Source organism: Molossus molossus, unplaced genomic scaffold (genome assembly GCF_014108415.1).
Source record: "Molossus molossus isolate mMolMol1 unplaced genomic scaffold, mMolMol1.p scaffold_m16_p_9, whole genome shotgun sequence".
NCBI lineage: Eukaryota > Metazoa > Chordata > Mammalia > Chiroptera > Molossidae > Molossus > Molossus molossus.
Window position 1 is genome coordinate 94,264,520 of NW_023425403.1, and position 25,838 is coordinate 94,290,357.

General features: G+C 39.9%; 1 protein-coding gene across 1 annotated transcript in view; it reads left to right on the forward strand.

Moving 5' to 3' along the window:
* The window catches only part of SETDB2 (SET domain bifurcated histone lysine methyltransferase 2), a 110,520-nt gene extending 85,922 nt beyond the window's left edge, over positions 1–24,598 (forward strand). Inside the window, exons 14-22 of the mRNA XM_036250338.1 lie at positions 3,304–3,434; positions 6,814–6,942; positions 15,896–15,939; positions 16,129–16,200; positions 18,492–18,589; positions 19,252–19,318; positions 19,828–19,959; positions 21,241–21,312; positions 24,126–24,598. Of these exons, the coding sequence (XP_036106231.1) occupies positions 3,304–3,434; positions 6,814–6,942; positions 15,896–15,939; positions 16,129–16,200; positions 18,492–18,589; positions 19,252–19,318; positions 19,828–19,959; positions 21,241–21,312; positions 24,126–24,280 (900 nt within the window). The 3' untranslated portion in view covers positions 24,281–24,598. The remainder of the gene's footprint in view (positions 1–3,303; positions 3,435–6,813; positions 6,943–15,895; positions 15,940–16,128; positions 16,201–18,491; positions 18,590–19,251; positions 19,319–19,827; positions 19,960–21,240; positions 21,313–24,125) is intronic.
* The last annotated feature ends 1,240 nt before the right edge of the window (positions 24,599–25,838 follow it).

A 25,838-nucleotide genomic window follows, 5' to 3' on the forward strand; every position in this document is an offset into this window, starting at 1 on the left:
CGTTGCACATTATTTTCCTGTAGGTAGGTCCTATCTCTCAGCTCACCCAGCTCCAGCAGTTCTTCAGTGATCCCTTTACAGTCAGCAGCCCACCGTGTAGCCATGGTCCCTCACTGCAGTCACTTCCAGACACCACGGGCTCCCTCTCCCCGCCGCCCACTTCCTTACCGTCCCGGCAAAGCCCCGATCCTGCTGAGTGCATCTCTGTTACCTGCGTGTGGTGAGTAGCACCCACACTTGAGCACTTGGGAACTAGAGAAAACCCCACAAATGTGACTGATCCTAGATTGATGGCCACAGGCCTCAAACAGACCCTCCACACTCCACATTTACTGTTTCTATCCTCTCATCTCTCTTTAAACCTCTCCCCACCTCAAATTTCCACCCCCTGATTATTTTATAGATTTTATTTATTTTTTAGAGCAGTTTTAGGGTCACAGAAAAATTGAGGGGAAGGTAGAGATTTCTTATATAACCCCTGCTCCCCACACATGCACAGCCTCCCCCACCATCAACATCCCCCAGAAGACCATACATTTGTTACAAAGTAATGAACCTACATTGACAGATTAGAAACACCCGAAGTTCATAGTTTATATTAGGGTTGATTCTTTGCCTGATTATTATTGAGAAAACAGCCACCATTAGGTAGGAGCTCCTACTATCCAAGCCACCACCCTTCCACCTCTGTCACACCTGGACCTCCCTCCTGTCAAAGCTGACCCTTTTCTTGGACTTGGGAACCAGTCCCTTCCCCTTCTACAGGACTAGGCCCTTGCATTTCCCTCTACCCTCTTTACATCAGTACACCCCTTTCTATTAGATGATTCCCTTCAGCATATGAACATGATCAGCTGATCAAGTCATCTCAAAAAACAAAACAAAAAACCCTCCCTACACCAAAAAAATCTTGTCAGTTACAATGTCACTTCTCTGTCCTTAGTTGACCTTCCAGCAGTGTTCATCACACAGTGGGCTGGGCCCTGCATCTTGAAGCACTTTATTCTTTTGACCTGGACACACTCTCACCTTTCTGGCTGCTGCTTCCCAGGCACCTTGGCTGTTCTTCCTCCTCTGCTCAACCCCTAAAGTGTGTGGAATGTCTAGTGCTCTGCCCTGGGCTCCTTCCTCAGTCTGAACAGCCTTCCTACATGACCTCATCCAGTTCTCATGTTAAACTGGCCAAGAAAGCACAGTTCTACCCCCTACACCCCTGTAGACACTTCATGCAAACCTGTTCACTCCTCACTGCAGAAAAGAGCACGTCATTCATCCATCATGGTCTCCTCATCAACCCCCCCGGACCAACACCCAGCCCATCAGTACACCCTACAGACCTTGCATCCTTCTCTCTCCGTGTCACGGACCCCCTGTAGTGAAGTCGCTGATCTCCCTCTTTTGGATGGTTGCTGAACACCACAGATACCTGTCTTGCTTTCTCTCCTGCCCCTTCTTACCCCAGCCCATTCTCCACACAGCAGCCAGAATAGTGTCTTTAAAATATTTCTCAGGCCCTGGCTGGTTTTGCTTAGTGGTTAGAGCATCGGCCCGCGGACCAGAGAGTCTTAGGTTCGGTTCCCACTAAGGGCACGTACCTTGATTGCAGTTTGTCCCCAGCCCTGGTTGGGGTCGTGTGGGTGGGACCACTCAATGTGTCCCTGTCACATCGATGTTTCTCTCTCTCTCTCTTCCTCCCTCTCCCCCTCCCGCTCTATCTGAAGATAAATGCAAATATGTCCTTGGGTGAGGGGGGAGAGAGAGAGAGAGAGAGAGAGAGAGAGAGAGAGCGAGCGCACGCGCGCGCTCAGTTTGTGCTCCCATTGCTTGAGGATAAAACTCCAACTCCTTACTTTGGCTTATAAGCCTTACATGACACAGCCCTCACTACACCTTGGATCTTATCCCAGACTACCCCCTTGCCCTCCTCTCTGCCCCCACAACACCAGCACCCCCACCCAGTCCTTCCGTACGCCTGCCAATGGGGAAGCTTGTTCTTGCTGCTGGAACATAAGGCCTTCTACTTAGAATGTCCTTCCCCTGGTGTTTCTTTGCTAGGAGCTCTTATTCACTCTGAGCTTCTATACCACCTCCTCAGAGGCCTTTACTGGTCACCCAATCTAAAGTCAAGACCCACTGACACTCTGGCACTTCTCCTTATGATAATTCTCTACAGAGCAGATATCACTGTGTTTTTAAGTTTGCTTCATGTGATTGTTGTCTGTGTCCACTGGAATGTTAACTTCATGTGGGTGGCTAGCTCAACCTCCATGGTTCCCCCATCCTAGTCAGCGCCTGCCACATCCCATTGATTAGCCACTGCAGTTCTCTGAGCTGTTCCTTCCCATCTTGGTGTACATTAGCAGTCCTAACCCTCTATCAGATATGCAGCAAACATTTTCTTTTAATCTTTTCCTTTTTATATTTAATGGTATTTGTCACGATAAAAATAGAAGTGGGTTTCCTGCTTTGCTTAGAAGTCTTCCTCACCTCAATAGCATACTTCTTTCTTTCTCCTATACTTTCTAATTTTTAAAATACAGTTTTGAATTTTCCTTATTTATGTGGCTGCTTGTGCCGACCTTAGAATACTGTGTGCGCTCTCCCCCGTTCTGCGGGTGGTCTCACGGTGCTTCCACTGCACGCAGCCAGAGCAGGGCATACATCAGCCGCGGCCGCCGCTCCGATTCCCCTAGACCAGTTGGGCTTCTGTGGCCACACACTGTCCTCCCAGCCACCTCTGCACTGCCTCCATATGTAAAATACCAGAATAGTAGACTAATATATAAAGCACGAGAGCAAATAAATTGAACTAAGTAAAAGCTTATTGCTCAGGGGTTTTTTTAATTAAAAATTTGGAGTCTACTACACAAATTCCAAAGGTGTTTCACTTATGTTTCACCTTGTCCTCATTATAACTCTGTACAACAGGGATTTTTATATATGGGGAGGAGCCTGGGTTAGGAGAGAGGAAGGGACTGGCTGGAGCGCACACAGCTGCTGGCATAGCAGCGGCTGCCCAGACACAGCCTCGAGGTCCACAGCGGGACCCAGGGCCTTGAACTGGACAGTTCTGCCAACCCTGCTGTTTGAAAATCTTTTATTAAAAGAGAGAAGAGACTGGCTTTTTTTAAAACCAAAAATGGTTTTCTGCTTTCAATGAGATCATTATAAAACAGTCCGTGCCAAGCATCCTAGTTAGCTAACTGGCCGAATGTAAGTAATGTTGTACCTGAGGACATTAGGGCTGGTGACTTAAAAATCACATTTAATCATATTTACTCAGTGAAATCTATTCTTCTTTAGAAATGCACATTTTGTCGTAAAAGAGGAGCCACCGTGGGATGTGATGAAAAAACCTGTGCCAAGAATTACCACTTTTTCTGTGCCAAGAATGACCATGCAGTTCTACACACTGGATCTGGAGGAATTTATAAGTATTTAACAAAACAGTTCTAAAGCCACATTTGGGGGACTGATTAAGGAATGATTAGATTAAAGCAAAGAGATTTTTTTTTTAATCCTCACCTGAGGAGATGTTTATTGATTTTTTTTAGAGAGAGGGGTAGGGAGAGACAGAGAGAGAGACACTGATGTGAGAGGGAAACTTTGATTTGTTGCCTCCTGTATATAATCCCAGCTTGGATCGAACCCAAAACCTAGGTATGTGCCCTGCAACCTTTTGGTGCACGGGAGGACACCTAACTGAGCCAAACCAGCCAGGGCGCAAATTTATTTATTTTTTTTAATATTTTTTCTTTATTGATTTTAGAGAGAAAGGGAAAGGGAGAGAGAGAGAGAAACATTGATGAGAGAGAACATCGATTGGCTACCTCCTGCATGCCCCCCACTGGGGATCAGGCCCACAACCTGAGCATGTGCCCCGACCAGGAATCATGACCTCTTGGTGCATGGGTCAACGCTCAACCACTAAGCCACACCGAAAATTGATTTTTTAAACTAATTTATGCAAATCATTTCCAAGTAGGAACTTGGTTTGGGGGTTCCCGGTTGGGACCTTGACTTCTGTATGTATCATGGGAAGAAAATAAGCAGGGCGGGCTTTGGTTTTGGTTGTACTCTTCCTTCATCCCTTCTTCCCTGGTAGAAAGCACTGGGTGACCTACTTAACGGGCCGCCGCGAGACTGGGACCCAGTTCACATCCGCCCTTTTCTACAGCAGGGAGGAGCCTTGTTAGCCACGGCTCCCCTGTGCACCCTCTTGTCTGCGGAGTGAATGTCTTTCCCACCATTGGCACCACTCTCTTACCTATAAATAGCTTCTAAAAATGATAAACTATGCAGCAAATACAGTAATCAGTCTTTTAGTCCTTGAAGAAACTTCTCTTGTTTATATTGCTTTTGACTTTTAAATCTTGCTTCATGTCTTCAACAATTCTTTAATGTAAATTTTGACCCAAAAGGCATATTTCTTCTTTTCTTTTTTTAATCCTCACCCATGGACACGCTCATTAATTTTAGAGAGAGGAAAGGGAAATAGAGAAAGAGAGAGAGAAACATCAGTGTGAGAGAGAAACATCAATTGGCTGCCTCTAGTACACAACCCAACCTGGGACCCAACCTACAACCCAGGTATGTGCCCTGACCAGGAGTCGAACCTGTGACCTTTCAGTGTATGGGACAACACTCCAACCAGCTGAGCGACCCGGCCAGGGCCCAAATAAGGCATATTTCAAATTCAGTAGAATTATATTTGTTTTATCCAGGAAGAAGCTGGAGCTTCCTTCTGATGAAAGGTTTCAGTTCAGTTAAATAATTATACAATTTAGTAAAACAACAACAAAAAAACAGTAAGCCAGTTGTTAACTGAATTTATTCAGGTCATGCTAAGTTAACTCTTTTTTGTATGGAAACAAAGTTTAAAATAGGTCGTATAAAGTTGAGGGAAAAATTCTTAAAAACGGTTCTGACCTGTTTAAAGTTACGAAATGGAATAAAACAGAGAATGACAGTCTAAAATTAAGGAGCCAGGCAGACACGTCTTACTTCTTTAGGACATATCTATAGATTCTGATTGACATTTTAAACTGCAGTGAAAGATATATTTTTTTTCAATTACAATATTTTGAATGAAATTAGAGCATTATTATTATTTTTTAAATCCTCACCTGAGGATATGTTTTTTAATTGATTTTAGAGCGAGAGAGAGAAACATTGATAAGAAAAACATTGATCAGTTGTCTCCTGTATGTGCCCCAACCAGTTATTGAATCCGAAACCTACGTATGTGCTCTGACCTCGAATCAAACCCAAAACCCTTCAGTGTATAGGATGACACTCCATCCAACTGAGCCACCCAGCCAGGGCAAGAGAATTTTTTTAAATATGATTTTTGTAAAATCTATTCCTGCATGGATATTTCAAAATTCCATATGGAAGCTAGATGTTTCCTTTCCTGTGGGCATGTATCTCCAATTTTATCAAAGTGTACCAGCACTATTTTATTTTATTAATTTAGCCTACTAGCCACTTGCTTTATGCCAGGAATACTTCCAGGTACTTTATAAATTAATTTATTTAATCCTCATAACAGCCTTGTAAGGTAGATACTGAGGAAACTGATGTCTGGAGAGACTTAGAAATTTGTACCTGGGCCACACAGCTTCAGGGCTCTGAATTTCTTGCTCTTGGCCACCATGTCCGCTTTAAGTGCAGGGGCCATATATTCAAAACAGTACGGGCAAGTCTAACCAATTAAAAGAAGTTGGTTAAATACTTTTAAATCTGATTTTGAGCAAGTTCCATAGGTATTTTATTGCTTGAGCCTAGAAAGGAAATATATAAATATGTTAATTTTGTATTGTACTTTTTTTTTTTTAATCCTCACCCAAGGACATTTTTGCATGTATCTTCAGATAGACAGAGAGGGAGAGAGGGAGGAAGAGAGAGAAACATCCACGCGAGGGAGACACAACCCCAACCGGGGCTGGGGACAAACTGCAACCGAGGTACATGTGGTCTGCGGGTCGACGCTCCAACCGCTGAGTCAAACTGGCCAGGGCTGTACTTCTTTTTATATTTGATTTGCTGAGAAACTTATGGGTTATAATATTCTCAGTTGTTCTTTTTTATTGAAGTATAATTGACATACATTATATTAGTTTCAGGTGTATAACAATGATTTGACATTTGCATGTATTGCAAAGTAATCACCATTCTAAGTCCATTTAGTATCTGTCACCATGCAAAGTTACACAAATATTTTTTTTAATCCTCACCTGAGGACATTTTTACATATATCTTCAGATAGAGCTGGAGGGAGTGAGGGAGGAAGAGAGAGAGAAACATCGATGTGAGAGAGTGGCTACCACCCACACAACCCCAACCAGGGCCAGTGTCAGGGACAAACTACAACTGGGGTACGTTCCCTTAGCGGGAACTGAACCCGGGACTCTCTGGTCCACAGGCCGACGCTCTAACCGCTGAACCAACTGGCCAGGGCCACAATTTTTTTGCTTATGATGTAAACTTTCACAGTTGACTTTCTTAGCTTAGCAACTTTCAAATTTGCAATGCAATAGTCACCAGGCTGCACATTACATCCCCATAACGTATTTATTTTATAACAGGAAGTTTGTACTTCTTCATCCCCTTCACCCATTTCACCAACATTCTTACCACCCTCCCCTGTGGCAACTACCAATACTCTGTTCTCTGTATCTATGAGATTGGTTTTGTTTTGTTTGCTCCTTTTTTTTTTTTTTTAAGATTCCACTTATAAGTGAAATCATACAGTATTTGTCCTTCTCTGTCTGGCTTATTTCACTTAGCATAAAACCCTCAATTTCCCCTCAGGTTATCGAGAATGGCAAGGTTTCGTTCTTTTTTTGGAGGAGCAGATTCCAGCGTGTGGGTGCCGCACAGCAGCGTTCGTCTGTTGGTTTCATCTGCGGCTGTTGTAAATGAAGCTGTGCTGTACATCGGGTGATGTGTTGTTTTCAAATCAGTGTTTCAGTTTTCTTCGGATAAATACACAGAAATGACTTATATGGTAGTTTTATTTTTAATTCTGGAGGGAATTTCTGTGTTGTTTTCTATAATGGCTGCACCAATTTACATTCCCTCCTGTAGTGCACAAGGGTTCTTCACATACTGACCAACAGTTCCTATTGCTTACCTTTTTCATAATAGCCATCCTAACAGGTGTGAGGTGACATCTTACTGTGATTTTGATTTGCATTTTCGTGATGATTAGTGATGTTGAGCATCTTTTCATATGCCTGTTGGCCATCTGTATGTCTTTGGAAAATGTTTATTTATTTTGTGTTTGGGTTATTGAATTATATGAGTTCTTTATATATTTGGGGTATTAATCCCTTATCACATGATTTGGAAATATCTTCTCCTATTTAGTAGGTTGCCTTTTCATTTTGTTGATGGTTTCCTTCACTGTGCAAAAGCTTTTTTAGGTCCATATAGCCCATTTGTTTATTTTGTTTTTGTTGCCTTTGCCTTTAGATTTAGATCCATAAAAACATCCCTTAAAAATAAAATCCCTAAGCCTGGCTGGTATGGCTCAGTGGTTGAGCATTGACCCATGCACCAAGAGGACACCGGTTTGATTCCCTGTCGGGGCACATGCCCAGATTGTGGGCCAAATCCCCAGTAGGGGACATGCAGGAGGCGGTCAGTCGATGTTCTTTCTCATCGATGTTTCTATCCCTCTCTCCCTCTCCCTTCTTCTCTATCTAAAAATCAATAAAGAAAAAAAACAATTTAAAAAACAAAAACATCCCTAAGACTAATGTCAAGGAGCTTACTTCCTATTTTTCTTCTAGTAGTTTTATGGTTTCAGGTCTTAAATTCAAGTCTTTAATCTATTTTGAGTTCATTTTTGTTTATGGTGTATGACAGTTTTATTCTTTTGCATGTGGCTGTTCAGTTTTCCCAACACCATTTATTGAAGAGACTGTCCTTTCTCTGTTGTATATTATTGCCTCTTTTGTTATACATTAATTGAACATATAGTCATAGGTTTATTTCTGGGCTCTCCATTTTGTCCTATTGATCTGTGTGTGTCTGTTGTTATGCCAGTACCATGCTTTTTTTTTTTTTTTTTTTTTTTACTGTAGCTCTGTAATATAGTTTGATATCAGGGTGTGTGATGCTTCCAGTTTTGTTCTTCTTTTCAAGATTGCTTTGGCTAGTCAGAATTTTTTTGTGGTTTCAGACAAATTTTAGGACTATTTGTTCTATTTCAGTGAAAAATACCATTGGAATTTTGATAGAGATTATATCGAATCTGTAGATTGCTCTGGGTAGAATGGGCATTCTAACAGTATTCTTCCAATCCAATCAGCATAGAATAGCTTTCACTTATTTGTCTTCTTCAGTCTCTTTTAGCAATGTCTTCCAGTTTTCAGTATAGAGGTCTTTCACCCTTGGCTAAATTTATTCCTAGGCATTTTATCCTTTTAGATGTAATTCTGAATTGCATTGGGGTTTTTTTCCAATTTTTTTCCCTCTGATAGTTCATTGTTAGTGTATAAAAATTCAGCTGGTTTTTCTATATTGATTTTGTATCTTGCAGCTTTACTAAATTCATTTATTAGTTCTAACAGTTTTTTTTGTTGTTGTTATTTTTACTGTGGAGTCTTTAGGATTTTCTATATATAAAATTGTGGAGCCCTGGCCAATTTGGCTCAGAGCATCAACCTCCGGTTTGGAGAGACCCGGGTTTGGTTCCCACTAAGGGCACATACCTCGGTTGCAGTTTGTCCCCCACCCTGGTTGGGATTGTGTGGGTGGCAACCAGTCCATGTATCTCTCTCACACTGATGTTTCTCTCTTTCTTCCTCTCTTTCTCCCTCTCTATAAATGCAAAAAGTGTCCTCAGGTGAGGATAAAAAAAAAATTGTGTAATCCACAAATAGTGACTGTTTTACTTTTTCCTTTCCAATTGGGATGCCTTGTCTATCTTTTTCCTGCCTAATTGCTCCGGCTGGCTAGGACTTTCAATACTATGTTGAGAATAAAAATAGTAAGAGTGGGCATCTTTGTTCTGATCTTGAAGGAAAAGCTTTCCACTTTTTACTGCTGTATATGATGTTAGCTGAAGGCTTGTCATATATAGCTTTTATTTTGTTGAGGTTTGTTTGTCTGTACCCACTTTGTTGAGAGTTTTTATCATAAATGGATGTTGAATTTTATTTTATTTTTTTATTTTTTTATCCTCACCCGAGGACATTTTTCCATTTTTTGTTCAGGTAGAGTGGGAGGGAGAGAGAGGAACAGAGAGAGAGAGAGAAACATCGATGTGAAAGGAACACATCGAGTGGCTGCCACCCGCATAACCGACCAGGGCCGGGGACAAACTGCAACCAAGGTACATGCCCTTAGCGGGAACCGAACCCGGGTCTCTCAGGACCACAGGCCGACGCTCTAACCACTGAGCCAAACCGGCCAGGGCTGGATGTTGAATTTTATTAAATGCTTTTCTTCTGCATTTATTGAGATAATCATATAATTTTTATATTTATTTTGTTAACGTGGTGTATTATGTTGATTGATTTGAGGATGTTGAAGCATCCTTGAATCCCTGGAATAAATCTTACTTTATCTTGGTGTATGATTCTTTTAATGTATTATTGAATTTGGTTTGATATTTTGTTGAGGATTTTTGCATCTTTGTTCATAAGGAATATTGACCTAGAATTTTCTGTTTTGTTTTTTTCTTCTGTGTGTGTGTGTATTTTTTTAAATCTTTGTCTGGTTTTGGTATCAGGGTAACGCTGGTCTTATCAAATGAAAGCATTCCCTCCTCTTCAACTTTTGTGAATAATTTGAGAAGGATAAGTATTAAATTTTCTTTGAAAGTGTTCAGTAGAATTCACCAGTGAAGCACTCAGTTTCTCTTTTATTATTTACCCTTCCAAAGAGCCTGTTTTATTATGACTTATATAGTGACTGTAACATCCAATATAAAGACTATTATTAAACAAGAGCTACAAGATTAAGCAAAAGGGAATCAAGTTCCTGCTCTATCTTAAAGTTTGAAAAAAAAAATACCACACACTAGTAGAACCAATGAATACAGACTCAATAAAATAATTATTTTGTCATTGCTTTATCAAGTATCAGGTGATCTTTTATGCATTTTTCAATTGAATTTAAGTGTTCAGAGTGCATATCATACATGAGACACCTTGCTAGGTGCAGTGAGAACATGAAGAGGAACAGGACATGGACTAAACCTTTGAGAAGTTATCACCTGTGGGAGGACCAGAACGATTCAAACTAATAGAAGCATGTGACACAATGGAAGCAAGAGGACATTTACCTGAAGCCAGCTTGGCCCTGAGTTGATAGTTGGGTGAAACTGGGTGATGGTTACGGTCTGAGGGTTCATCATATCTCCTCCATATTTATACATGTTTGAAAATTTTCATAATAAAAAAATTTAAGTACCAGGCAAATGAAAATGCTCAGAGATACCAGAATCTAAAAGGTGAGGAGACTAATTTTGATTAGGAGAAGAGGTGGGATTGCTGGGAAAACTGAATGGAGAAGGTGGGAACTGATGGGGGACAGGAAGAATTCACGCGTTCCCGTAGGCGAGGGTCAGCACCGTAAGGAAAGGAAGGAGATGTAGCTGGGGGCTAAGGAGGGAAAAGCTTGAAAAGAAAATGGAACCTGAGCAGATCCTTAAAATTCACCATTTCTTCTTCATAGCCTGCTGTGCTACTTTCTTCTCTTCTAGGGTGCTGATCAAGTCTAGGCTTATGCAGCTCAAATCTAAGATCAGCAGTGTGGGGGTGCCTATTGAGTTAGAAAACTACTTTCCCTAAATTAATGCATGCATTTTCTGCTATTTATTGTTGAAAATCAGAACTTTGTATAGTCAGATAAAACTTTGTGTATCTTAGACCTTGGATCTTTAGGTATCTTTATGCAGTAAAATCCTATGAACTAGTTTGTTGAAAATATCTAGTCAGCACTAAGTCCTTCAGAGAGCATGGAAGACATCTAGCAGAGGCTCCCTCTTTACTTAATGTGGGTCAGTAACTTACACAGGTTCGAACAGCACTTTTTCTTTCTTTTTTGGCTTAAGTTAAACTTTTTTTTTTTTAGTTTCTCAATTATAGTTGATATGCAATATTATATTAGTTTCAGGTACAGAAACTAATTAGTTTTAGTATAGAATAGTGTTTGGTTAGACATTTATATAACTTACAAAGTGGATCCCTTTGATAAGTTTTGCACTCACTTGGCACCCTATATGGTTATTACAATATTATTGACTATTTCCCTATGCTGTACTTTATATCCCTGTGACTGTCTTGTACCTACTAATCTGTACTTCTTAATCACTTTACCTTTTTCACCCAGCCCACCTCTCATCTGGCAACCATCATTTTATTCTCTGTATCTATGAGTCTGTTTCTATTTTATTTTGTTCTTTTTTAAAATTTATCTTTACTGTTCAAAGTATTACAGATGTCCCTCCTTTTACCACCATTGACACCTTCCTCCCCACTCCCACCGCAGCCCTGCCTTCACCTCACTGTTGTCTGTGTCCATGGGTTATGCATACATTGTATAAGTTCTTTGGTTTATCTCTTCCCAGATCCCCACCTCTCTTCCCTCTGAGCTTTGTCAGTCAGCTCCCTACTTACATGTCTCTGGGTCTATTTTGTTGGTCAGCTTATTTTGTTCATTAGATTCCACAAATAAGTAAGATCATGGGATATTTGTCTTTCTCTGTCTGACTTACTTCAATTAGCATAATACTCTCTAGGTCCATCCATGTTGTTGCAAATGATAAGATTTCATTCTTTTTTGTTGTTGTTAATCCTTCATCCAAGGATATTTTTCCATTGATTTTTTTTTTTTTTTTTTTTTTTTAGATAGAGTGGAAGGGAGCGAGGAAGGGAGAGACAAACATCCATGTGAGAGAGACACATTGATTGGTTGCCTCCCACACGACCCCAACAGGGGCCGGGAATCAAACCTGAGACCCTTCAGTCTGCAGGCTGATGCTCTAACCACTAAGCAAAACTGGCCAGGGGAGAGTTCATTCTTTTTATGGCTGAGGAATATTCCATTATATATGTACCACATCTTCTTTATCCATTGTCTTTTGATTGGAGCATTTAATCTATTTACATTTAAAGTCATTACTGACAGGTATGCAGATATTGCCATTTTATAATTGTTTTCTAATTGTTTTTGTAATTCTGTTCCTTTCTTATTCTCTTGCTCTCTCGTATATGTTGATAACTTTCTGTAGTGTTGTGTTTTGATTCTTTTCTCTTAATTAAAAAAACTTTTTCTTCATTGATTTTAGAAAGAGAGGAAGGGAGACAGAGAGAGATAGAAACATCTATGAGAGAACATCAGTTGGTCGCCTCCTGCTTGCCTCCCACTGGGGATCAGGCCCACAGCCTGGGCATGTGCCCTGACTGGGAATCGAACTAGTGACCTCTTGATGCTCAACCACTTAGCCACACCGGCTGGGCTCCTTTCTCTTTATTTCTTGTATATCTCCTGTAGGTTTTTGGTTTGTGGTTACCATATGCATCATATATCCCAAGCTATGTTTATAGAAGTCTATTTTAAGTTGGTGGTCACTTAAATTCTAAAATCACTACCATTTTTACTCTCCCCTTCCACATTTTTTTTTTTTGGTCATTATTTTTTATTTCATGTGTGCATGCGTGCGCATCCCTTAATTTACTGTTGTAATTACTCATGATCTTCCTACTTTTGCCTTTTAACTTTGAGCTAGCTTTATAGTTGACTGATCCAGTGCTTTTATTGTTTGCGTTTATCAGTGAGAACTTTTCTTTGCAATATTTTATTATTTATATTTTTTATTTCTTCTTCTCCTCCTTCTCCAACTCTTTCTCTTCTTCTCTCTCCCTTTAACCTTTCTTGTAATAGTGGTTTGGTGGTGATGCGCTCCTTCTGCTTTTTCTTGTCTGGGAAGCTCTTTCTCTCTCCTTCGATTCTAAATGATAACCTTTCTGGGTGGAATAATCTTGGTCTTTGCTTTTTCATCACTTTGAATATTTTATGCCAATCCCGTTAGGCCTGCAAAATTTCTGTTGAGAAATCAGCTGACAGTCTTATGGATGCTCCCTTGTAGGTAATTGACAGCTTTCTCTTGCTGTAGGTTCTCTTTGTCTTTAACCTTTGGCATTTTCATTATGATGTGTCTTGGTGTGGGCCTCTGGGTCATCTTGTTCGGGATTCTGTGTACTTCCTTGACTTGTGCATCTATTTTCTTTGCCAGGTTAGATAATTTTCCAGTTATTATTTCTTCAAATAAATTATCAGTCACAACTTTCTCTCTACTTTTTCTGGTACCCCTGTGATAATAATGTTGTTACATTGTATGTTGTCTCATAAGTCCCTTAAATATCCTTATTTTTCAAAAATTCTTTCTTTTTTGCTGTTCTCCTATGTTGTCTTCCATATTGTTGATTTCAGTCCTCTGCTTCATCTAATCTTGTGTTTGTTTTTTATTTCTGTTAATCCTAACCGGACAATATTTTTTCCATTGATTTTTAGAAAGAGTGGGAGAGAGGGAGATAGGGGGGGAGAGAGAACCATTGATATGAGAAAGATACATCAATTGGTTGCCTCCCACACGTGCCCCAACAGGGACTAGGGATAGAACCTGCAACCCAGGTATGTGCAACCCACATACATGCCCTTGACTGGGAATCAAACCCACAACCCTTTAGTGCATGGGCCAATCCTAACCATTGAGCAGCACTGGCCAGGGCACAATCTGCTGTTGATTCCATCTAATTTAGTCTTCAGTTCTTTTATTCTTCATGTCTGACTGGTTCTTTTTTGTTTTCTAACTTCTTTTTGTTTGTTTCCTATCTCTTTGTTGAAATTTTCACTGATGTCATCTATTCTTCTCTTAAGTTCATTGAGCATCCATATAACCATTGTTTTGAATTCTATAGCTAATAGATTGTTAGTCTCCATATTGTTTCATTCTTTTTTGGAGTTTTGTCCAATTCTTTCATTTTGGACATGTTTGTCTTCTCATTTTAGTGGCCTCCTTGTGTTTCTTTCTATGTACTAGGTAGATTGCTACATCTCTGACTCTTGGCAGATAGGCTTTATGTAATAGGTATCCTGAGGGGCCCAGTGTCATAGTCTCCCTGTCCACGCACTGGCTGCTCCAGGGGTGTCCCTTGTATGGGTTGTGTGTATCCTCCTGTTGTAGTTGAGCCTTGATTGATGTTGACACATCAGTGTGTGGGATTGACCTTCAGGCTGACTGGTTGTGAGGACTGGCCATGCCTACAGCAGGAAAGCTGTTGTGGAGGGGTTGACCCCACAAAGTGGGATTTGCTTTAGTAGGGCTTTGATGGCCTGCCAAGTCCACTATTTGAGTGTGTCATTTGTGGCAATAATTGGTGGTGCACTGGTGTGGTCTGAAGCTGGCTACCAGGTATGTTGGTTCCAGGGCCTCTTAGGAGGGGCTCCAGTGCAGGCCAAGGTCAGCTGCTGCCTGAGTTTGGCCCACCTGGTAGGAGCTACAAAGTGATCTAGTTTGGTGACTGTGCTGGGAGTGGAGGCACCTGGTAGTTGTTATACTGTGAACTGAGGCTGGCTGCCACTCCCTGCAGACTTGGGGCCACTTAGCAAGAGGTATATGGCAAGCCAAGGCCAGCCACTGTTCATTTGGGGTTTGTTGAACGTTGAGAAATTTTAGGAAAGTCCATAGCCCAGGCCTAGACTTGTGTGGATTAGCCTCTGAAAGAGGTTCAGATGGGTTTGGGAATTGGGTGGGGTGGGGTGGGATCTCAGGGGATCACCAGGTCAGGGCAAACTGTTAGCTAGGTTGATGGAGACCACTAGTGCCTGCCAGCTGCCTGTGGGGAGAGGTCAGCAAAGGAACAATGGTGCCTGCTGGCACTTTTGTCCCTGAGAGGGTTGCCCTTCCAAGCCTTGCTTGACACCAGACTATTTAGTTCTTCCACATATGTCCCTGACACTTTTCTGAGCTGCTTTCCCTTCACTGGAGCTTATGGTGAGTGAGTGTGCATGAGTCTGTGCTCAGGCCCTTTGAGAGGATGTCTGGGTCTACAACAGCCCTCCCCCAGAGCGAGTCCCTTCTGATCGTCACAGCCAGACGTCGTGGTCTCCTCTTCCTGCAGTGGTGCTCTGGGTTGGGGAGCCGGTGTGGGGCTGGGACCCTCTTGCTCCTCATTGGGGATCTCCGCAGCTGAGATAACCTTCTCGGTTCTTTTATTTATTTTTGTTTGTTTTTTGTTTTTGGTTTTTTATCCTCACCCGAGGACATTTTTCCATTTTTTTGTTCAGGTAGAGTGGGAGGGAGAGAGCGGAACAGAGAGAGAGAGAAACATTGATGTGAAAGGAACACATCGAGTGGCTGCCACCCGCACAACCAACCAGGGCTGGGGACAAACTGCAACCGAGGTACGTGCCCTTAGCGGGAACCAAACCCGGGTCTCTCAGGACCGCAGGCCGACGCTCTAACCGCTGAGCCAAACCGGCCAGGGCAACCTTCCCAGTTCTTAACAGCCACACATGGGTGTGGGAGCAGCCCATTTCATCTCTCTGCTCCTCCTACCAGTCTTGACATGGCTGCTTCTTTATATCCTTACTTACAGGAGTTTTGTTCAGCTAGACTTTCAGGTGATTCTTGAGTTGTTGTTCTATTAATTTAGTTGTAAATTTGATGTGGTCGTGGGAGGAGGCCAGCACAGCCTTTACCTACTCTGCCATCTTGATCAGAAGTCTCAAACAGCATTTTTCTTGAACAGTTATTTAGGGCAACGCCATCATAAAAGATAGGTTAATTCCTTTTTAAATCATAAGAAAATAGGAATGATGTTCAAAAAGTGTAAATAAAAATATTTAACAATTCTCTGAAATTGCATGTTTCCAGGGTGTTTTGCCAACAACATGATCCATCGAAAGGAATTCAATCTAGTAAGTCTCTAAAATTTAGTATTGTGGGTTTAAAGAAAGATAAACATTTAGGTAAGATATAAAACAGTCTGATTTACTAGCCTCACTGAGTTGAAATACAAATTTGAGTTAAAATTTTGCATATAACATTGTCAGGTTCTTTGTGTAGTGTGTAATATAATGTACTAACTTTTCTTCTTTGTGAACTAGGCCCACTCTCAGTAACGCCTTTGTCTCGTGTCTTCCATCCTCACTACACTCAGAATACTACACCAAGAAAAGGTAAAAAGCTTTGCCTTTTGTGACCACTTCTCTTCTAAAAGAATATCAGAATTTTTAGTAGATAAAATTGATAAAAGTGCTGCATGGTCCCTAAATGAAGCTGTCCTAAGAATGCATGTTTAGCCCTGGCCAGTTTGGCTCAGCGGTTAGAGCGTCGGCTCGCGGACCAGAATCGCAGGTTCAATTCCCCGGTCAAGGGCTCATACCTCGGTTGTGGTTGTCCCCAGCCCTGGTCAGGGTTGTGCTGGGGAGTGGGGGGGGGGGGGGGGCAACCAGTCGATGTGTCTCTGTCACATCGATGTTTCTCTCTCTCTCTCTCTCTCCCTCTCCCTCTCTCCCTCCTGAAGTGGAAAAATATCCTCGGGTGAAGATTTTTTTTTAAAAAAAAGAGAGAGAGAATGCATGGTTAGCAGTTCAATTCTAAAACTGGACGCTGGCTAAGTGGAATAATTATGGGATGGACATTCATTCACAAAGGGTTTCCGAGTACCGCACAAACAACAGTATCTTATCAGCACTAAATCTGGAATGCTCCTTGTAGACTCGAGTCAGGTCCTCTTTGGAAAAGGCTCAATTCTGTGTCATGCCAACTTCATTTTGTGGTGGTAAACACTCCCAAACAGTATCATTATCCTCATTTTTCAGTTAGTACCTTAACTTTTTTTGTGATAATGGGCTGATGTTTGGGGGAAGAAGAGTAAGAAATCCTAAATTTACGTTCTTTTGAAATATATGCCTTATTGGCCACAGTTTAGGTCCTAATGAGGGTGGACTAGGGACATAAATTACTCTACTTAAGAATAACTGGGTATGGCCCTGGCCAGTTGCTCAGTGGTTAGAGCATCAGCTTGCAGACTGATGTCGCAGGTTTGATTCCAGTCAAGGGCACGTACTTTGGTTATGGTTTGTCCCCAGCCCTGGCTGGGGTCGTGCAGGAGGCAACCAGTCGAAGTGTCCTCTTACATCGATGTTTCTCTCTCTCTCTCTCTCCCTCCAACTCTATCTGAAGATAAGTAGGAAAAAAATGTCCTTGGGTGAGGATTGAAAAAGAAAAAAGAATAACTGGGTATGCATAAAAGAAGCGTTCGAAATTAAATGCCATTTCAATGCAATATCTTTTTTTTTTTTTGAACAGTTTACTCTTTTAATTTATTGGGAAATACTATGAAAAACCCTATTGTCAATCAGTGTTTATTGACAGGGAAAGATAACGATAATGTATTAGTTTTTAAAAGCAGATTATAACATTGTAGTGAATCTTCTCCCCAGAGGATTGTTTCTTCCAAAAATTTTCTGTGTGTATAAACTTACCTACTACTGTACTTTGCTTTTTTCACTTACTATATCCTAGAGACCCTTCCATATCAGCACAAGTGGATCTACTTCACTTTTTTTTTTTTTTGGCATTTATCATCAGATAGAGTGGGAGGGAGAGAGGAAGAGAGAGAGAAACATCAACGTGAGAGAGACACATCGACTGGCTGCCACCCACATGACCCCAACTGGGGCCGGGGACAAACTACAACTGAGGTACATGCCCTTAGCAAGAACCGAACCCGGGCCTCTCTGATCTGCAGGCCGATGCTCTAACCACTGAGCCAAACCGGCCAGGACTCTACTTCACTTTTAAAAGGCTGTGTAATGTTCCATTGTTTATATTAGTCACATACTGAACCACAATTGAACCAGTCTCTGCATGATGAACATCTAGGTTATTTGCAGTATTTTCTATCACATTTAATACCATAGTTAGCATTTTTCTCCATTCAACTTTGTATCTTTATGCAACTTTACTGTTAGCAAAACTTCCTATAAGTAGATTTCTCGATCAAAGACTATAAACAATGAAACTCTGGGTAACTATGTTAATTTTCTCCAAAGAGGCTGCACCAGCAGTACATAATTACCGTGCAAACATTATATATTGAGCACCTTGCTTTTTGTCAATCCGATGGGTAAAAAATTCTTAGTTTTACTTTATATATCTTTTACTTATGAAATTGGGTGTATTCCCCTATCTTTTTATCAGTTACATTTATTTTCCTGTCACCCAATCTGTTTTTCTATTCAGTGAACCCTCTCCCCAGAGGGCTCCTCATTTGCTCATTTTCTACTCAAATGTCTTTTTGTATTGATTTATAAGATCTTTTTGTAACTTTTAAACTGGCCTTTTATCATATGTGTTGCAAACATTTAGTCTAAGTTTGCCATATCCTTTGACTTTGTAATAACTTTTGGCATATAAGACTTTTATATTTTATTTAGTCAAGCATCAGTCTTTTCCTTTACAGACTCTGGTTTCTACATGATTCATATTTCAGCTCATTTTTCAGGAGTGAAAAGAAAAAGAGAAAGGAAAAAAGGTCTCTCAACAAGAAATTCTGTACAGGTACTTTGACTTAATTTTATTATAGCCTTACGTTTCTTCTTACAAAGTCCTCATTTTAACCATTCTGAATTTCAGGTGGAATGATGACAGAACCTTAATGAAATGAATAGTAAAGATAAGTGAGTGAGATGTGTATTGGGTATCCAAGCACATGATTCAGGAGGTGACAGCCCCACAGCTCCTATTAACACACCCCCTGGTACTAAATTAGTAAGAATCTGAACCTGCAGGGTGCTTATGGTCTTAAAATGAGCAGAGGTACAGTCGAGCACCCTTAACTAGCCAAGTATTTCCCAGCTGTATTCTCCATACTTGACCTAATTTGTAACTAATAATTTTCTGGATCACTGTTACATGTAAAGCATATGAAAGTGTTTTGGGGCTTTCAAACAGTTTTTTACACATCGCTCATGCAAGCTAAATATGAACCAGCAACCTTCACCTTCTGCTATTTATACAAGAGGTGTTTGTCACAACTCTTGATGTTTTGTTATACAAAATAAAAATACATTTGATATTTACATCTACAAATGAATATGGGGCATGATTTTCACCATAGGCATATAATTGAATTATACACAACAAAAGATTGGTTTTTATTTAATGCAACATTAAATACCAACAGTAAAATCAGTGTAATCTTGATTTTTCTCTCCTTCTAGCTACCTGAACCAATGATATTAAATAGGTCCATAAAACCAATGAAAGAGGAGGATGTCAGACACACAGGTTTGCTATAAATTTTGTCTGTAACAAATATGACCTACAATATTTACAAAAAAGATAAGCCACACATTTGATAGAGAAGCCAGGGTAGCGTGAGCTCAGAGTGCAGTGATTTGCACCCTCCCATTGGGATCACCTGCTCCCAGGGAGCGGGAGCCAGGAAGTAGAGCTTTGTTTTTTTAAGCCCAAAGCATTCCATAACAGTACAGTAACTGACAGAAAAAAATGACAGAGGTTGTCACCTCAGAGTTGAAGTAAAATTTTAGAATTCTCTTGATTCATATAATTATTCTAAACAGTTTTTCACATTTTCATAACATTTCATTCATTGCTTCGGCTAGAAAAAATGAGGCATGATGAAATTACAACAGAAAAGCTAAAGGTACTGTACGTATTACCATAACTAATTATGCTCATCTGCCACTAGGCCAGGTCTGAAAAAGTGACCACAAAGTGATTTATGATAGCTTCCCTGAGACTGTTTCCTTCTAAAATGTTTCTGTTATTCTTAGATGCAGGTGTGAAAGTTGCTTTTCTTAAGAAATGTAAGGAAGCAGGACTTTTGAGTGATTTGTTTGAAGAAATATTACGCAAACTTCATTTGATACATGACAGAATCATGGAGGAGACTACTTCAGAATCAGGTACTAATATAGCAAAATTCCTACATAGACTTCTCACAGACCTACATATAAAATAAAAACAAAAACATGCACACATTTTTCTATCTGAAATCTTTTTTATCCTTCTTTATCTCATTCTTTAATAAAATCCATTGTCCAGATCTGTTGTCTTTTATAAAGCAACAGGATGTGGGTAATTCACAAACTCATTAATTTTGTAAAAAGCACCCTGATGATGCCCAGCTGGTGTGGCTCAGTGGTTGAGCATCCACCCATGTACCAAGAGATTGCCAGTTCGATTCCCGGTCAGGGCACATGTCCAGGTTGTGGGCCAAATCCCCAGTGGAGGCATGCAGGAGGCGGCCAATCGGTGTTCTCTCTCATCGATGTTTCTCTCTCTCTCGCTTTCCCTTCCGTTCTCTCTAAAATTAAGGAAAAAACATTAAAAAAAAAAAAAAAAGTACCCTAATGCCCAAAGGTTTGCATGTATTTTCTAGAGGTGCACAGCTGAGAGTGACTAGCAGGAGATGGGCACTTCAAACCAGATTCAGTCACACATCCACCCCCTTTTCCCCTACCCCACAGCTGAGCACACTTGTTGCTAAAATTGAGAATGGCATTGTTTTGCTTTGACTCAAATTCTGTTCCTTAATAAGCCAAGTGTCTTTTCTGGTATTGTTCAAGTTTAAAGTATAGAAGTAATTTTAACGTTCTGATTGATGTCTGATTTAGTGAAATGTGACCTTTCATTAGGAGCTCTTTGGAAAACTCAAGTTCATTCATATGTGCAGGTATATAGCCACTTAGCCTTATCATCATCTATCCTATGAGCATCAAACTTTTATTATAAATATAGCTATTTTACAAGGAAAAGCTTGATAGTCTATATTTTAGGCAACAATATAAAACAAATGATCATTTGAAAGTTATTATTTTCTAAAGGACAAAACCAAAAACTGAAATTAAGAGCAAACGTTTCCAAAAACTCATTCATTGCATTCTTTTATTTGTTTATTCTTTTGTCTAGACTCTAGACCAAGTACTTCTCAAACTTGAGCATGCCCCTCAGAGGGCTTATTAAATCAGATAGCTGGGCTTCGCCCCTGGAGGTGCTGACTCAGTAGAGGTGCCACGAATTTCATTTCTAACAAGTTCCCAGGTGAGGCTGCTGCTGCTGCTGCAGTCTAACACTCCAGTTCGCCAGTAGATAACTGTTTGCTTTTCCTTTTGGGTGGTTTTGTAAGGTGTTTCTGCCTGTATAAATTATTTAAATTAAAACTGAAAATGTTTTTTTCCCTCCAGACTATGAAGAAATTGGGACTTCACTTTTTGACTGTAGATTATTTGAAGACACATTCGTACATTTTCAAGAAGGTATATAAGTTATAATTGAGCAGCCAAGTTTATAAATATTTATCATATATATTGAAATAATAATGCTAATCAGGTGATAAAAATCATTTCAATGGACACATCGTTTTATTAAATGAAAAAGTGACACTACAAAAGATAGAAAAAAACATGTAAATACAGAGGCACACATAAAAACTGCACCAAATGGGAACAATACTTATCTGTGGATGGCTGGATCATAGTGCTTTCCTTTGCATTTTCCACATTTTCTAACATATACATAATACTTTGTGTAGAAACAACAGAAACTAACTGCAGAGTGGCGGAACACTGGCACCATGTTCAGGAATTGGCAGGAACAGATGAAGCGTCCTTGGCCTCTGCCCTCAGGCAGCCAGGCTGTGGCAAATCCAGCTGCCACTTGTCTCGCTCTCACTGGGTATGATGTAGACATATTTAACTTCTCCCAACATTAATCTGCAAATCAAGTGGCAACGGGGGTTGTGACTGATCAACTCTAACGCTTATCAGAAACAAAGGAGCAAGAATAGCCCAGAAATTTTTGTAAAAGAATACCTGGTGGAGGTAGAGACTTAACCTTTCTATAAAATTATTAACCATTTTATTGAGTAGGTCCTTTCACTATTGTTTAAAGTGCCTTCAAAACAGGCTGAATTTTCACTTTCCATCAAGGCTGTCACACACAGCTGGGTGGGTGTGCACTGCACATCTCGGTGGGAGTGGGAGCCAGATGCACACAGAATGTTTTGCAAATAGCTTCCCTGAAGTGGCACAAACATGGTGCCGTACACTCTGTCCTTTTCAATAATGTGTTTGTCTATCCAGCAAATGGTATCAGGACAAGAGGTTTTCCCTGTATAGAAAATATTAGTTCCTGTCCCTGTCTCAATATACACAAGCTTTTCTCATTTTTGTTTCCATATTGCACATTTCTATTTGAATTTTGTATTACAAAATATTTTTTTAAATCTACCAAAAATATTGTATCTTTTAACCATCTCTTGAGAATGTCTATATACAGTAAAACCTTGATGTAACAGACTAATTAGGGCGAGGGAATGTCCGTTAAAGCAGAAATAAAGTCTTATATAATGAAGTAGGTTTTCCTGATGTGTAGGTTTAAAAATTTGCAAATAAGTTAGTTTACCTGTATTTACGTATATAGAAAAAGTATATTTGTGTTATTAAGTATATTTGAAGAGTTTAATTTCACAGAAAAGCTTTCTATATGTATTACTATAATCTTAAATTTATACTAAATAGGTCTAGTAAATGCGTGCGTTCACCAGTCCCCAGGAGTGAACACACGCACAGGGCTGGCGTGGCTTAGCGCAGTGGGAACACCGGCCCGCGTGCATTCTAACTGCTGCAGAAAGTCACACCGCGAGACAACAACCAGTTAACACAAAACCAATTACCACTCATTCGCTGAACACTGTTTATGAGCAGTGACTCTTGGATTTAAATATGTAGACTACAGTTGTAGGTATGTAATATTTATTTACGTTGGTGAAATTATTGCAGTGTTTTTTCCCAACATATGGCCTATTCACTAAAATTTGTTAAAAATAACAGTGAATTAATAACAAAAAATAACCTGTTGATGTAATTATAAGCAAATCTTGGTTTAAAGCATTTTAAAATTAACAGGGTGTTAATTTTCACACATGACATATGGACTGGAAATTCTGTTAAATCTGAAGTACGTTAAATCGAGGTCTGAGTAATCGAGGGTGTACTGTACTGCTAATGGGAATATCCGTGGTGTTTTATTTTTGTTTGCTTTTTGACAGCCTTTAAAATCTTCTAAAAAGCTTTATTTTGTAGGGGACTTTCATCTGTGCTTATTTTTCTTTTATATAAAAGTTCCAGGTCTTTGGAACATGTCACAGGTCACTACTTGGGAGTCTATAGGTTACAATGTAGTATATGTGGGGTGGGGCATCAGGAGGAGACACTATTTGGAATCTCATAAGACCCAACTTGAAAGGCTTAACTTTTTATTTTAATTTTCATTATTGATTTTAAAGAGAGAGAGCTGAGAAATACTGAGTTGTCGTTCCACTTATTTATACATTCATTGGTTGCTTCTGGTATGTGCCCTGACGAGAGAACCAGCCTGCAACCTTGCTATATCTGGAGGATACTCTAACAGCTACCTGCCAGGGCAAAAGGCTTAACTTTTAACACCCCAACTGATAAGACACTTTTGCTTAATTCTTAGCCTTTCTAATGTTCCAGAAAGTTAACAACAGGTATATAGATGTTGTAAGATGACTGTATTAATATTCTTCAATTTTGAAGTTTTTAAAAAATGACATTGCCATTGAGTAATCTTCTTAAGTTTCCACATTAAAAGCCTTTCTATTTCTAAATAAAATCAAAAGCTTTTATGTGACATTAAAAATTTAATATATTTTTATGGAAGATTTGCCCTTAGTCTTGATATTCTAACCACATGCTCTCTCCAAACATCATCTCTCAAAAAGTGGATATAGTATAGCATGAAAATTATCAGTCACTGCTTTCAAGTTTACAAAGACACACAAAAGGGACTTTTTCTGTTAAAAATGTATGTGGAATCTTAAGGATTTACCAACCAGCTTTATGTGCAATAAAATACTAGAATTCTATCATGAATAAGAAGAGGAAGCAAAGACATAAAAGAACCAGTTCCTCCTCCCAAGACCCTAGATTCTTTTCATTTGGGGCATAGAATTGTGTACTGTGCTCTTGCAAATGAAAGGGGCTAGACATCGTGCATTATTTATAAAATACTGAATAACCTGAAATAATTTTATTTCTTACCATAGCATTAGAGAAGAACATTCATCAATTTGAAGAAAAACAGCAGCAGCTGAAGGAAGAGATTGAGCTACTTCAGGACTTAAAACAAACCTTGTGCTCTGTTCAAGGAAATAGAGACCACAGGTCAAGTCCTACTTCAATGTCTTCTCTATCTTCGTAAGAGTTACCATTTTCTAAGCCAGGAATCGGGACCAGACCTGTAAAAACCACGTATCTCTAGGACAAGGCCTCTCATGTCTCTCTGGTCTGCAACTTCTATCCTCAACAGCCCTTACTTGTTTAGCCTAACTGGGTGTTTACTGCATCCTTCTTACCTCACTTCTCCTACCTCTCCTCTCTGCAAACTGTTTCTAGATTCTACATGAATAAATTGGATCATACCTCCCATGTATCTCCCACCCTCTGTACTAAAAATTCCCCCACCTCCCAGTGGTCTAGGTTGATTCCAGTAAACAGCAGGTGCTCCGAGCCCCGGGGCCTTTTGCACTTCCCTGTTAAGTCTTAACTGCTCTTTTGCCTTTGACTGCTCCTTCTGCAGATCTCATTATACCAGTTCTCCCACTCACTGCATCTTCATATTACTTCCCAGTGTACCCACTGTACGTTACATCATACTACTGAAGTATAAGTTCTGAGGGCAGGAACTCACTATTCTGTATTGCTCACTGTTACGTTCCCAAGCATCTAGCATGCCCACTAAATGTGTGTTAAATAAATGCAAACTATTTTTATCTTTTGAGACTATTTCCAGCCCATAATGCCTCTTAGATATAATAAACTTGAATCTTTTATTTCACTTGTACCAAATTTACCTGTCTTCTTGTCACAAAGTCTGCTTTTTTTTTTCAGTTTTCAGCCAGTCACCACAAGGGCATACATCATCTTCAAAATAAACTGAAATTTAAACTACACTCTGAATAAGAACATCAGTGAGAATATGCAAGAATGAAAAAAAATGAAAGATTTTTTTCAACCTTACAATAAACAATTCATATTCTTATGTTCCACCACGTCTGACCCCTAAAAACCTCACATTCACATTCCTAAGTTTTTAGATAGTAAGCAATTCACAATAATGCTACATTTCATAATGAGTTAGATCTGAGTCTCAGCATGGTGCCTGGCACATAATAAGTACTAAAAAAAATACCTGTTTAAAAACAAGATGTAGGTGAAAAGGAACAGGTCCATTCCTGTTGTAATGGCAACCCTAGCCCAAGTCATTTTTACCTGAGGGACAAAATCTAAATCAGTGGCTTTCAAATTTGTCTGCACATCAGAATCACCTAGGGGACTTAACAGACCAACAGCCAAGACCATCCCAGACCCCATGAACTGAGATTTCCCCTGGTCTAGATGGTAACTAATTCAGCTTCCGCCCAATAATACACCCTATACCAAAGCGTTATCAGTAACAGTTTTGACATCATGATCTTTAAAGAAAACCTCTGTCCCCCTACTTCCTTTCACATTTAATCTGTCATTCACAAGAGGTAACTTGGCACAATGCAGCTTGTGTTTCGCAGTTATAAAGTAGGCAAATACCAGGCAAACTTAAACAGACCTGGCTTTGTACTTGAGCTATATAATTTACTACTGAATCAAATTATTTAATCTTTCTGAGCCTAATCCTGACTACCTTATGGTACAAGATGTGGGCACGAAAAAATAGTATGTGCAGCACAGGGCATGGTGCCAGGCACCATGGGAAACAAATC